The sequence below is a fragment of the Acomys russatus genome, chromosome 10 (genome assembly GCF_903995435.1).
Source record: "Acomys russatus chromosome 10, mAcoRus1.1, whole genome shotgun sequence".
Lineage (NCBI taxonomy): Eukaryota > Metazoa > Chordata > Mammalia > Rodentia > Muridae > Acomys > Acomys russatus.
The window spans coordinates 56793641-56807035 of record NC_067146.1 but is presented as its reverse complement, the minus strand read 5'-3'; the positions used below and the strand labels follow the sequence as shown (position 1 = coordinate 56807035).

Here is a 13395-nt window from a genome sequence, read left to right as displayed (position 1 = left end):
ATGAGCCTATGACTTACTGTATGTGAAGTGCCTCCTAATGTCAAAGGCCAAATTCTGAACTGCAGAAACCTGTATCTGTAACACTACCCCCACTCCTGCCCCAAAGCATCAGAGCTGAGAATAGGCTTTCTTGGAGAACACCAGTGAGAAGGCTTTCCTCTCTCAGGGTGCCTGCCTCTCTTGGCTGGCTATTCTGCACTTACGATGTGGAAACTTTCTGTTCCTCACCCCAGCAGCTAAAGGAACAAAGGGGTGCAAACCAGATAACTGTCCAATAAATGAGCTTCCTTTCTATGTGGTGCAGGCCCTCCAACTGCCACCTGTCTCTGTCACCTACACTATAACACAAAAGCCCCAACCAAGCCCATTCCCCATGCTTAATAAGTTAGAAATCTTTTATTTCCAGATTTCCAGTATAAAATTATTTCAGACTTTCAAAGATTATAAGAAGGGTATAAAGAATTCTGTGGTCTTAACATGCTGGTATAATGATGGAGACCAAGGAATTAATGCTGAGCTAATTATCAACTGCAGTCATGATCCTTTATCCATGGTTGTATGTTTTGAGGTTTCAATGGTTCACAGTCAGCTCCCATCTGAAAATATTCAATGGGAAATTCCAAAAAGAATTTTAAAGGTTTTGTTTGTTTGTTTGTTTTTTGTCAATCTAAGCAGGCTAATGAAACCTTACACTGTCCTGTGCTTCATTCCTGTCTCTAGTGTATCCAGGCTGTATAAGCCCTTTGTCTCGCTGCAGTCGTCTTGGTGATCAGATACACTGTGGCAGTACTACAGCCTTAACTTTGTTGTCTAGAGAAACACATCAGAGTTGCTGGTCACTCAGATGTGACCAAGAGAGGAAGTAAAGGCCTTCCTTAAAGTGAGAAAGAGTTAAGATTCTGATTTCACAGAAAACAACACTATACTGAAGTTACCAAGGTAAGAGCAAATCTATTTGCCAAACTATAAATATGGAAAAACAGATCCTTAAGAATTTAACAATTATACTTCTGAATCAGTGATGTAGGGCTATAGTGGGAACAGTGAGACTTTCTCTCAAATGAAAAAAAAAAAAAAAAAAAAAAAAGGTATGGCCCCAGTGCATGACAGGGATCTAATTATGGATGAACGAGGCACTAAATTTGTGGATGCTATTCAAACTGATGGCAAAGTGTTTCACTAGAAAGCATGGAGCTTCAGAAAATTTTGGCAAGGAGTCCCTTGAAATGAAGAACACCACGAGAGTTCAAGTGAAGGATCACTAGACAGATTCAAGGAAAGGTTGGGGCTGAAGAGTGTAAGCATCACTGCTACCTCACCTGGAGGTGATGAAGCTTATTAAGGAGGAAGGAGATCACTGGAAGCTGGTCTTCAATTCAATGTAACCAGGCTCTCCTAAAAGATGCCAGATGGAATGTACATTCAAAGACACAAAGATGTAGACACATACCTGTAACCCAAGCACTCAGGAGATTGAGGCAGGGAGACTGAGAGTTGAAGGCCAGCTTGGGCTATATAAGGAGATTCTCAAAGCCAACAAAAATATGCAAAGGAAGGCAGCAGGGCTTACTGTATAGAAAGACAGATGCGACTCTGGCATTATGTGGAATGCCAAAGGGCACATGGTAAAGCCAGGCACAATGTACACACCCAAGAATTCACACTCACAAAAACAAGTCACCTGCCCCTGTTGCTGCAGCTTCATCAGAGTATTGCTGACAGCCATCTTGTTTATGGGATAGTTCCATCAATAACACTTCATCTCAGAAGTGAAAACAAAACAAAACAAAACAACCAAAGAAACCTTGGCAAACAAAAGGTTGGCATTAAAGCCTTAGTAACAACACACTTGGCTGCCAGGACCTCCCAATAAAATGAAAATGTCAAGGTTGTATTTTTACCCCAAATACACCATTGTTTCATCCTTGTAAACAGGGCACCATCCAACTTGACAGGGCTACACTGGGTTAATTAGAACTAAGCCAAAGGGCAAAAGATCAGATTAGCTTACCTAAAGTTAATGGAGGTGGTGTGGGGTCTAGAACGTATTCTTTCTCTGGATCTTCCACTTTGGGGCCCTCTGTAGTTTTTCTCAGCCCGGTATCTATTATGGCCGTTGCATTTCTCTTGAGAGATTTTGACTTGTTCTCATTCTTTTGCACTTTTGTCTTACAAGGATCTGCTACTGAGAGATGTCCAAGTTGAAGGTCATGTAAAATGTGGTCCTGCAAGGCGACTGCAGTGACTGCTAAGTTACCTCTTTTGGATGAATGATCCTAAAAAGTGTGCAGGGGGAATCTTATTTACCAGAACAGTAAGTAACATCATGTAAAAGAAAACTGGTGCTCCACTGATGCTATAGCAATGCCAGGGCAACACCTAAGTCAGAGCAAACCCCAGGCCCAACATCCATGTTAGAAACACAGGGAAATCTTTTCATTTAATTAGTGGAACCTTAATCATAAACCAATAAATTCAAACCTGTATGTGCTTAAGTAAGCTCCTGCTCTTTTGCTACAACTAAATCAGACTCCAGTCAAACACTAAAAGGAATCTTGTTCTTAAGTACAAGATCTTTGGTGAAAACTTTAAGCATCTCCTGCAGGACCAGGTCCTTGAGCCAGGAGAGGCCTGCAGGCAGCACTTAACAGACTTACTGCATGTTACCCACAGCACACACACCTCCCACCCACTCCCAGTTTCTCATGGACACAGGTTTGTAAACTATTTTTATAGCTGTTGAAGGTCCAGTTAGACTACATCCCATGAGTGAAACCATGTGTGTGGGTTTTGAGAAAGATGGAATACCTTAGTTTTTAACATGCTCAATCAGGAAACAGCGCGGTGTGGCTTCACCAAACTCTAGCATCACATTACAATAACTTGCATTCTTCCTCTGTGAACAGAGAATGAGAGTGTATGTAAACACGCCGATGATGCTAATTAAGAAAGGCAGCTACAGAGTGGCACGAGCTATACCTCCCAATCTACACAGTTGCAACCCAGTCCATCCCTGTCCTCAGACAGTTTACCACAGTGCTGGAAAGAACGCAAATATAAAGAACAGTCTAGCAGTCAAAACAGTCCTAGGACAAAGTCTTGGACCCAAATCAGACACTAAGTAAATGCATAACCCTTAAAAACATTTAACCCGAGCCTTGAAGAGAAAGCAACGATGCCCTGTAAACCAGCATGGTGTAGTTTTTCCCTCCAGAGAGAAAGGAAACAATTTAGAAGCGGATGCAAGGGGCATGCTGGCCACTTTTAACCTGTCAACACACAGGTGGGAGAGAACGGCTTTCTACTTTTGGGGGCAAGCTTAAACATCTCTGGCTCAGCTTTTACATCCATAAAACACACAAAAATACTGACATTGAGTGATTATTACACAAAAGAAGAAACACCCCGCCAAGGTTTCTCAAGGGATTGTTCTGCACGAGATACCCATGAATGGTTACTGTTGCTCCAATTCCCTTAAAATCTGGGGGAATTAAAAAAAAAGCTGAGGTAATTATTTGGTATTGACCTTTTAAGTTTTGGGACCACAGAGTTATTTTTATGAAGGCAAGCGTCCATAATATTCTACAGTGGAGAAAAATAGAGCATGTTTTAAAAACACAACGTGGGGGGTGGTACTATCTTCCAGGAAGGTGCTGGCAGCGCAGCTGTGCCACATGTACGCATGCCCAGGGCCCTGGGTTCCACCCCCAGCACTGCAACAATTAAAAAGATTACAGGAAAGTGAGTCCCATAGGAACTCTTGTGTGAGACACCTGACTTAAGACTAAGAAAAGAACCCAGCCGCTATCCAGATCCTTCAGAAGCCTGGGGCGGTTTTCAATGTGCCCATCTTCCTGCTCCTTTTCAGTTCTGGCATGAAGATCTATGAAAAGCGTTTGTACTCAATGTTTCTTATCATCGGCTGGAGAAAAGCATGCAAAATACCGAAAGGTCACTGCCATTATTTCCCACCTTCCAAACGCCTGTAACTCAGCAAAAATCAAGTATGCATCCTATCAAAAATTGCTTAATTTTCAACACGATTCATACCATCGTTAAACCATAGGTAGCTAATTAGTCTACAATTTTATCTAGTTTTTATTGTACTCTTGTGACTAATATCAAGGTGAGAGCATTAAAAAAATACCTCATCAAAGTCCCAGTATCAGCAAATTGTATAATTCAAAATACTGAAATGTGCCAGATCTACTATGAGAAAACATAAATGGAGAAGAGGTGACCTGTTAGTCTGGCAGCAGAAGACAGGTAAACAACTAACTTCAGCTGACACTAACAGCCACAACACAATACTGCCTTAAGTCTCAGCTTGCACAGGGTTAGGAAGTTGTGCCAGGTAGGAAATCAGCACGTGATGACAAGGCAGTCAGTCGCCAGTACTCTAAGTGATCAAAAGACAATATACACATCAATAAAAATGCACAGAAGACACGGCATATAAATTTAAACTAATTCCGCAGAGCCGAGTGATGTCTTTGGACGTCTGGCCCATGGTACATCACACGCCATGGTCAGAGCAGGCAGGACCCGCGGGCGCCCACAGAGACCCGGACCTCCCACCCCAACACTACGCGACCTCGTTGCCTCCCTCTGCACCAAAGATTCTCTACGCCTAGGACAGTGCTGCGGGACAAACGCAGCGGGCCTTCACCACCACCTGCCCAAAGCCGCTCCTCGTTTCCAAGGCAACCAGCAGCCTCCGCACTTCGAGTGCGCATGCTCGCACGCTCCGCCGGGTCTTCAGTGCGCATGCTCGCCGCTTCCACCTCCTCGGGCGGATCAGACGCCCTCCAGGCCTCACTAGCTGCGAGCACCTGGAGACACGGACGCTTTGCGTCATGGCTCCGCCCCTCGCGGAGTTGTCAGCTTCCGGACGCTGGGGAGGTTACGTCGTCGTGGGCCGCGCACCGCGGGCGTGTGTGGTGAGGCGTGCGCGGCTCCTCCCACCTCTTGCTAGGCTGTTTCTTCCGCGTCCTTCCCGCGGTCTCCGGCTGCGCTCCGGTCAAGCTGCGTGGTGCGTCCCGGGGGTGCGCTGGCCTGTGCGGCTTTTGTAGTGGGTTCTCTGTCGCCCCCTCAGTAGGGAGATTTGTTGGCAGTCTCTCGATTGTTTCGCGAGCAATGTGGCGTCGCCACCCGGCTTCCCAGTGTTCCTCTCACGGTGGCTGCATTGTCCAGCCTTGGCTCCCGGTAATCGCCTTAATTATCTTAGCCTGTTGCCGGCTGCTGGCCTTTTCACGTTCGCGTCTCAAGCCCCCGCCGTCCCCTCAGCCCCCACCCCCGTGGCTCCCTCCAAGCCCTAGGGTGTCATGGCTGCTCTGAAAGCTAAGGTGAGGGTGGAGAGAGCTAGCTATCTCGCGCCTGCTGACTTTCCCCAGGGTACCTAGCCCCGCAGCACTCGGTGCCATCTCCTCTTACCCCTCTAAATCTGCACCCCGGCGCAGACCACTGAATCAGTCTTGAACCCCAGGGGTCCTTTAAAAGTCTCTCACTTCTTGTACCAAGCCGAAGTCTGTATTAGTTTTCTCCTGCCTCAAATGACAGTGTTGTAACTAAATTGGAATACGATTCACCTGGAAGTACAAAGAAAACCCAAGAATGCAAAGCCCCCCACCCCCACAGTAAAGTCTACAGAAGTTACTGAGCTGGAAAACGGTCTTCTATCACCAAAGTCCCAAAAGTCGATGTAAATCTGATATACATAACACATCTCTGGAACAATGTAATTTTAAACTCCACTTAAAAGTTTCAACTCCCCCCTTCCCCCCACGGCAATGAGCTTTCTGAATTTGCTCTATTTGAATCCCGTAGAAGCAGATTAAAAGCAGGCCAACTCTGAGTAAGTTTTAAATTACGAATTTTCACGTGGTGGTAGTTCAGGTGTTTTCAAGAACTAGTACACTAGTACACTCTTAGCTTATGTTTCCGTAAGCCCAGCTTTTTGCAGTCTTAACACTAGTCCTTATTGAAGCCTAAGTGGGAGAAGCTTTTAGATACCATTAACTAGACCTGAGTTTTAAACCTACACTTATTTTTAAGATGTCTGGTTTTTTGGCAAGTTGCTTTGTTTTCCTAAACAATGGATTCTAGCTTACAAAGAGGGCCTTGCTTCATCTATCAGTTCTTCCCAACAGTAGCCCTGGAAGTTATTCTGTGAGTGAACGTGTGGCCAATCGAAACTGGTTGGAAACTCTGGTACCATGATGATGGTGACATCATGGGGTGGGGGTGGGGGGGTCCTGGCTTAGCTGGGCCAGCCACGGGAACTCAAGTGGTTGGGGGGGGGGGAGGGGCGAATTTGGAAAATTCCTTTAATTCTTCCTGCTGAATGTGGGAACAAGAAAAGACACGAAACTGCAGCTGCATCTGTCCCATTAGCATCATGGGGTAAGAGCCTGAAGGTGTGGGGCCACCAGGTGAACCTTAGAAGGAGGATTATACAGGAAATGGAAGAATTGGGATTTGGACCCAGTCCAAGATGGGTGATGTAGTTTGAGCCCTGCAGCTAGCCTGGCTCTTGGTCTTTTTTCTTAGCCTGCTTCATCTATCGTGGGTCTGATTTTCTGTTACTTGGAGCAGGAAGAACTTGAGTGAAAATGGGGGTTCTTTACCGCCTTCAGGCTGTGGTGAGGTTAAAATGTGATGGTGTATGTGAATTGGACAGCGCCTACTAATCATTCTGTCCTGAGGTATTCCTCTCCAACTTTATAAAGTTCTTTTTACAAATCTCATTTAAAAATTCCCCACCTTATCCAAATGATTAATTCCTGATGTTTTGTTAGTGTGGCCATTCTTCAGTTAGTCATAAATATTTTTCTTTAGTCTTTTGCTTAAAAATTTAACCGTGTTATTACTACTTAGTAGTATTCCCCTTAGGAGGAGTCTCTTTTGTTGCCCAGTGTGATTCAGACCTCAGGACCTAAGGCTTAGGTTAACTTATCCTCCTTCCTCAATGGCATGAGTATCTGGGACAATATATATGAGCTACTATGTCTGGCTTATGTTTTGATTTAAATATTGCTTTTGCTGCATCCTACAAAATTTGAAGACTAGTGGTTTTATTTTCATTAGTTCAAAATATTTTTGAATTTCTTCTGAGTCCAGTAACATGGTGCTATGTCCTGGCCAATGCAGATACCTACAAAAGGGTTGCCAGTCCTTTACCCATGCCTTATAACATCATGTGAGTTATAACATCCTGCCACTCACTTCTCTTACCCTAAGTTGTAATCACCCAGTTATCATTCCTTTTCATTGAATGGAAAAACAGACTGGCTCTGAGTTTCTGTCCTAAGTTATCTTCTTTTTCTCTGCATGACTTCTCTGGACAGTTCTTGAAAGTCAGGTCTTTTGGTGGCAGCTTCCTGAACTTTTCATTTGTTAAAAAAAAAAACACTGTTTTTAGACAGGGTCTTACTATGTATCCCAGGGTGGCCTGTAACTTGTTGTGTAGCCTAGGCTGGCCTCGAATGGACATCAGTCCTCCTGCCTCCTTCCTGATGGCAAGGAATGCAGCTGTGCACCATCATGCCCAATATTTTGCATCAATTTTTAAAAGAAATTCTTTGAGGTAAAATCCCATAGAATAACACTGGCCATCATAGAGTGAATAGCTTAGTGGCATTTGATATGCCCACAGTGTTCTCTAGATCTAAAACATTCCTGTACTGCACAGTGGAGACAAACCCCCACACTCATGCAAAGAGCGTCTGCCCCAACCCAACTCCTAGCAGCTACCAATTTGTATTCTGTGCCTATAACCTTAAGTGTCTGGCTTCTTTTATGTGGCATTTTTGAGGTCCCTTAATGTCTTAGCATGTACCAGTGCATTGTTCCTTTGTATGACTGAATACTGCTATACACTGCTATATCACGTTTGATTATATGATCATAAGTTCACAAATAGGAGCACTGTCATGAAAGTCATGTTTCATTTCTACTCTTACCACTTTTTTGTACGTGAAATCATTAGTCAGTATATGTGACTACCAGACTGCTTTTCACAGCAGTTGCTCTACATTTTGTCCTCACATGCAAAGTCTGGGGCTTTGGTGCTTCCACGTCTGTCCTAACACTTGGTGTTTTCTGCTTTTGTCTTGACACTGAGGCAGGCTTTCCGTATTACCCTAGGCTTACATTGAACTCACGATCTTTCTGCCTCAGCCTCCTGTGTGGTGGAATTCAGATGTGAGCTACTATGCCTGGCTTCCTTTTTTAAAAATCCTATTAGTTAGGAGATTGTATAATGGCTTTGTATCTTCCTAGATACAGGTGATGTGGTGGGTTTTCATGTATTAGCCCTTTAATAGGAAGTGTCCTGCTGACAAATCTTTGACCCAAAGATTCTGGTTGGGCATGTTCATTCTTCTGATGGGCCATCCAAAGTGATTCTCCTTTCTGTTAGTGTGTTGAACGTGTGTTCCCTTTTGATTCTGTCTTCTTCCCTTCGCTGTACTCATATTTCTCATCCGCCCTTGCATGTGGCTTATGTTTTTCAACAGAGCAAGGCAGGTTACTTTATAAAGAAAAAAAGAGTTGTTCAGTGTGATGCAATCAGCTTGACTCTGGAGAGAGCCTTGTACTGGATGCTATGCAATGGTAGGAGTTTCTGAGTCAGGAAGAGTCTGTATGGCTTGACCAGAAGCCTTACTGAGTCAGAATGTGTCTCAGGCTTTTTATAACAAAAGAACAAATTTTGGGTTCTTTACTTTGACCATAATTCTAACCCTACCTTTTGTTCTTCCCAAGAGGATGCTCCAGTGGCTTGAGGACCTCCCATTATGTCGTCACTGCCATAATGGAAAGCAAGCCTTTAGCATAACCATCTTAACTATATTAGCCACTGTCTCATTACTCAAGTTTAAATCCCCTCTTGGTTAACTTTAGACTCTTCCATGGTTTCATTTGCTGCTGCCTTCTGGCTTCAGGAAGTGCATTTCTTGCCTGCTTGCATGCAGTGTCTTTCCTGTTGAAAGCTGGGCATGTGCATTGAGTGATATGACCTAAAGCCATAGGTTTTTAGTATGAGATCTGAGGCTTCTTAAGTTGGGGTTGTTGACTGTTGGAGCAGAAAGGAGGTCAAGGTTTTCCGTGTCCTCTAGTCTTATTTTAGCTCCCCACACCCACCCCACACAGTGTCTTTGTGTTTTCCTTGGGACTTTTTAATGAATTCTGTGACCTTTGGTACCTCAGCTGTCGTCCAGAGATAGACATGCTTTCTGTATTAGGGCATAACTGAGAAGTAGGGCAGGATGCACAGGAGTGCACCATACTAACTGTATCATGGCGTGTGACACTATTCCTGGAGAGACACAAGCACATCTGCTCACCTCAGATAGGGAACTGACAGCAAACCAAGGAAAGTATACGGCCAAAGTCCAACAGGGTGATAACTTATAGGAGTGTGTGCGAGGAGCTTCAGGAGCAGTAAGGACTCAGACATCTGCATCACCAAGAGTCCACCCTAGCATGGCTGACAGCTGTTAGAAGCTCACTGTATTTTCTGCAGGCATCAACAGGTTGGAGACTGTTTCAGGCAGCTTAGGTAGTCTGAACCTCTTTTAGACTGCTCAGCGTGTCTGAGAGTCCTCTAGGTAACTTGGCTGGTCTCCTCCTTTACGGTGGCTTGGCTATTCTGCAAGTCTTTTCTCTGTAGTCCTTATTGCATTTGGTCAATTTTAGGGGCTTGCTAAAGCTTTTGTGTTGTTTACTTCCTTAGCTTAGCCAACTTCCATTTAGGCTGGAATGTTTGACCTCTTGTTAAACATCCTGTGTCTTAAAAAGCTTCCCTCCAAGGTTTATCATGGAGGAAATTACTACACAGACCTGGCCTTCTAGCCCCACTGATCTAAGCTATGCTGATTTTCTTGAGCTAGTTGCTATATGTTGTGGGTCATGACATTGGGATTACTTACAGGTGTGTGTGTGAGGAGCTACAGGGGCAGGGACTGTTGTCCATTTGTTTATGAGTCTCTCAGTGCTTCCATGTACTGCATCAGTTTCCACTGTTACACTAAGATTGTGCCACCACCTTTTTGTACAGCTATCCAAGGGCATTAAGAAACAAGACTTGCTTGTCTGATGAGTCACTCTATAGGTTGGTGATTATAGTCAGGCTAAGGAGGAGGTTATATTGGTCTCAGCTGGGATCAAAGGTAATTTTCTTAAAAAAAAAAAAAAAAAAAAGATTCCCCTCCCCTATAAATGTTCCTGAGGGGGATTTCCTACCCCTGTATATGCTCATAGGGTATCAAGTCTCTTCTTGGTAACCTGCTATCCTTCCTCTGAGTGCCACCAGGTCTCCCTCTCCAGGGGACATGGTTAAATATGAGGCACCAGAGTTTGTGTGAAAGTCATACCCTACTCTCCACTCAACTGTAGAGAATGTTCTGTCCATTGCCTAGATCTGGGTAGGGGTTTAAGGATTACTGCCTGTATTGTCCTTGGCTGGTGCCTTAGTTTGAGCGGGACCCCTGGGCCCAAATCTGCCTATCATGAGAGGGAGGGAAGAATGGGAGAATACAAGGGATGGGATAACCATTGAGATGTAACAAGAATAAATTAATAAAAAATTAAAAAAAAAGAAAGAAAAAGCAGCCAAAAATAAGTAATATTCAGATGGCACCCATGGGCTGTTGGATCACCTAAGCTGGCTTGTGGGGATGGCAAGGCAGTCTAGTCACAGTCCATAATGCTTTTGTGCTTGATTCTGTGCATGTGCATAGGCAGGAGAGATATGGCAGGAGAGCCAGGTTTAAATAGTCACCACATGCTTGCTAGTGAATCTGCAGTTTTGCTCCTACCCTATTTCTAGTGTGGCCGTGGTTATTCATTTTGTTCAGGTAAGTGAAAGTGGTTGCACATAAGCACATAAAGAGAAGACAGCTTAATGGCGGTTCAAGCATCATAACATGAAATATATCATTACTTAACCTTTCAAGTAAGACATCAGTCCATGAACTCAGTATTTATGAATTTGCAGATAAGTACTAAAAATGAGCTATTCTATATTACATACCTGGTTTTTTCCGTAAATAAAGTTTCAAAGTAAATACTTTTTGTGAAAATTTTGAAGTTGTGAATGGCTTTTTAATTCATACAATATTTGTTTGCATCCATTTCTTTTGTCTGGACAGTTTCTTAGCAATAGTAACTGATCTTACTGATAGGTTACATTTCCACACATATTAAATCTTTTTGTTATCCTTAAAATGAGTCATGAAGAAATTATGTTGATCCTCAAGTACAGCAGCTGTGGGTTATTTAAGTGCAGCTGAGTCCAGTGCCTCAGTTGTGGCAGTGCCCTCTTGTAATTACCCTGAAATGTTTTCTTACTTGAGATTCTCTGTCTGTATGTGGAGGCCAGGCTTTAGAATAAGACGATTTGGAGGAATAGTAGCCATAGAAGTCATTAAAGATCAAGACATGGCAAAGTAATGGAGAGGGGAAGCATTTGGAAAGAATAACAACGTGTGCAGGCAGACATGGCTTGAGAGCACATGGATGGACACTTATAAAGAGCAGTTGGGGCCATTCCTAAGAGTGGGAAATGTATAAGGACTCCAGATGTATGGGCCCAGGCATATAGACTTCAGGATTATGGGTACCTGGAATGTGGGCCTCAGGTATGATGACTCCAGATATACAGACCCCAGGGGTATAGAATCCAGATGTGTAGACTCCAAGTTTATAGACTACAGAGATGTGGACACCATGATGGTGTATTACAGGTAGAAAGGCTTCTGGTATGTGGGCCCCAGATGTGTAGGGCCTACGTGTGTCCTACCCTGGGATGTGGACCTCAGGTGTGTGGACTCCTGGTGTGAGGACCTAGGATATATAACTTCCAGATATGTGAAGTCTACTTGTGTAGACCTTGGAGTATGTGGGCCCCAACTGTATATACCCCAGGTATGTAGACCTCAAGGTATGTGGGCCTCAACTATGTGCATGTCAATGTGTGGGCTGCAGTGTGTGGGCTGCAAGTGCACATCCTGTTGGATGTAGGGGCTTCAGAGTGAGGCTTAAGAATTGAGTATATGAAGTTGGAAGGAGGCAGTGTGTTCTGCCATAGTGAGCCAGACTCTTCCTTAGTTTCCTCAGATATAAAAAATATTTAGAGCTAGCAAGCTGGGCCAGTGGGTGAAATGCTTTCTGTGCAAGGCTGCCCACCTAAGTTCAGTTCCCTAGAACCCATGTGAGGGTTGGAGGGGAGAACCAGATACTCCTGAAGGCTGTCCTCCGATCTCTACTGCATGTCACATACATCACACACACTAATGCTAAGATTTTTTAAAAATTGGAGAAGAATTTTAGATTCCCAATAGAAAGGAAGTTCAAGAAGAACCTTTTAAATTTGTTTACTAGCCAGGTGGTATTACACATGCTATTAATCCCAGCATGCAGGAGACAGAGGCAGGTGGATCACTTGAGTTCAAGGCCAGTCCGGTCTACAGAGCAAGTTCTGGGACTGCCAGGGCCACACAGAGACACCCTGTTTTGAAAACCAACTAACCAACAAACAAATGAATGTGTCTACCATTTTAAACAATAACTCTTGAGTATGCAAACCCAGGTTACCATACTTCGCTTTTGTACAGGTCAGAACTTCTGTGGTTTCCATTTGCGTGGATGCATGTGTGTGTGCGTGTGTGCGTGCGCGCGCGCACACACACACACACACACACACACACACACACACACACACACACACACGATGGGCCAAATGACTCTGGTACTCCAGTTTGTCATTTGCCTATTCTATGTATGGTTATAAATGCATATGCTAATGCATATGTTTGAATAAGGTAATGCTATAGCATGGTGGTAAAGTGTTTTTCTAGCATATGCAAGGTCCCATTTCCATCTTTAATATCACAAAGAAGAAAGAGGGAGGGAGGGAAAGGTGTTCAAATCTGTTTTAGAGAAGTTGTTAAGTCTATGTCCCAATTTCTTCACTTAGCAAATGGCAGACTAATTCCTCCCTTGCAAGATTTTGTAGGGAGTGAGTAACACACTCAACTTGCACCTTGGGACGGAGGCTCTGAGCAAGAGGAGGCTGTGCACTGGTGGTGGCATTCTTGATAGAGTGTGACAGCCCATTCCTGCTCTGTCTGAAGCTGTTCCTTGTAGAGAGCACCTGTAGCTGAAGCCCACAGGGAAAGCCACTGGTTGTAACAGCATTGTTGAACATTGCCGAGGCTGGTGATTCAGTCTGGTCTGGGATAGATAACACCACAAATTGTTTCCAACCAAGAAAATGATGCATTAGCATGTTTGATTTGAATGTGTACTATTCAACTTAAACCTTACAATGAGCTTTGAACAATAGCAGGGTGAAACCGCAGTTCTTTGAACAGTAGGGATTTCAGAACTTGTGGT

General features: G+C 44.0%; 1 protein-coding gene across 1 annotated transcript in view; it reads right to left on the bottom strand.

Moving 5' to 3' along the window:
* Positions 1-2898, bottom strand: part of Rnf32 (ring finger protein 32) — a 31952-nt gene extending 29054 nt beyond the window's left edge. Inside the window, exons 1-2 of the mRNA XM_051152224.1 lie at positions 2809-2898; positions 2012-2276 (exon numbers count right to left, since the gene is read on the bottom strand). Coding sequence (XP_051008181.1) covers positions 2012-2276; positions 2809-2823 — 280 coding nt within the window. The 5' untranslated portion in view covers positions 2824-2898. The remainder of the gene's footprint in view (positions 1-2011; positions 2277-2808) is intronic.
* Between the last annotated feature and the right edge of the window lie 10497 nt (positions 2899-13395).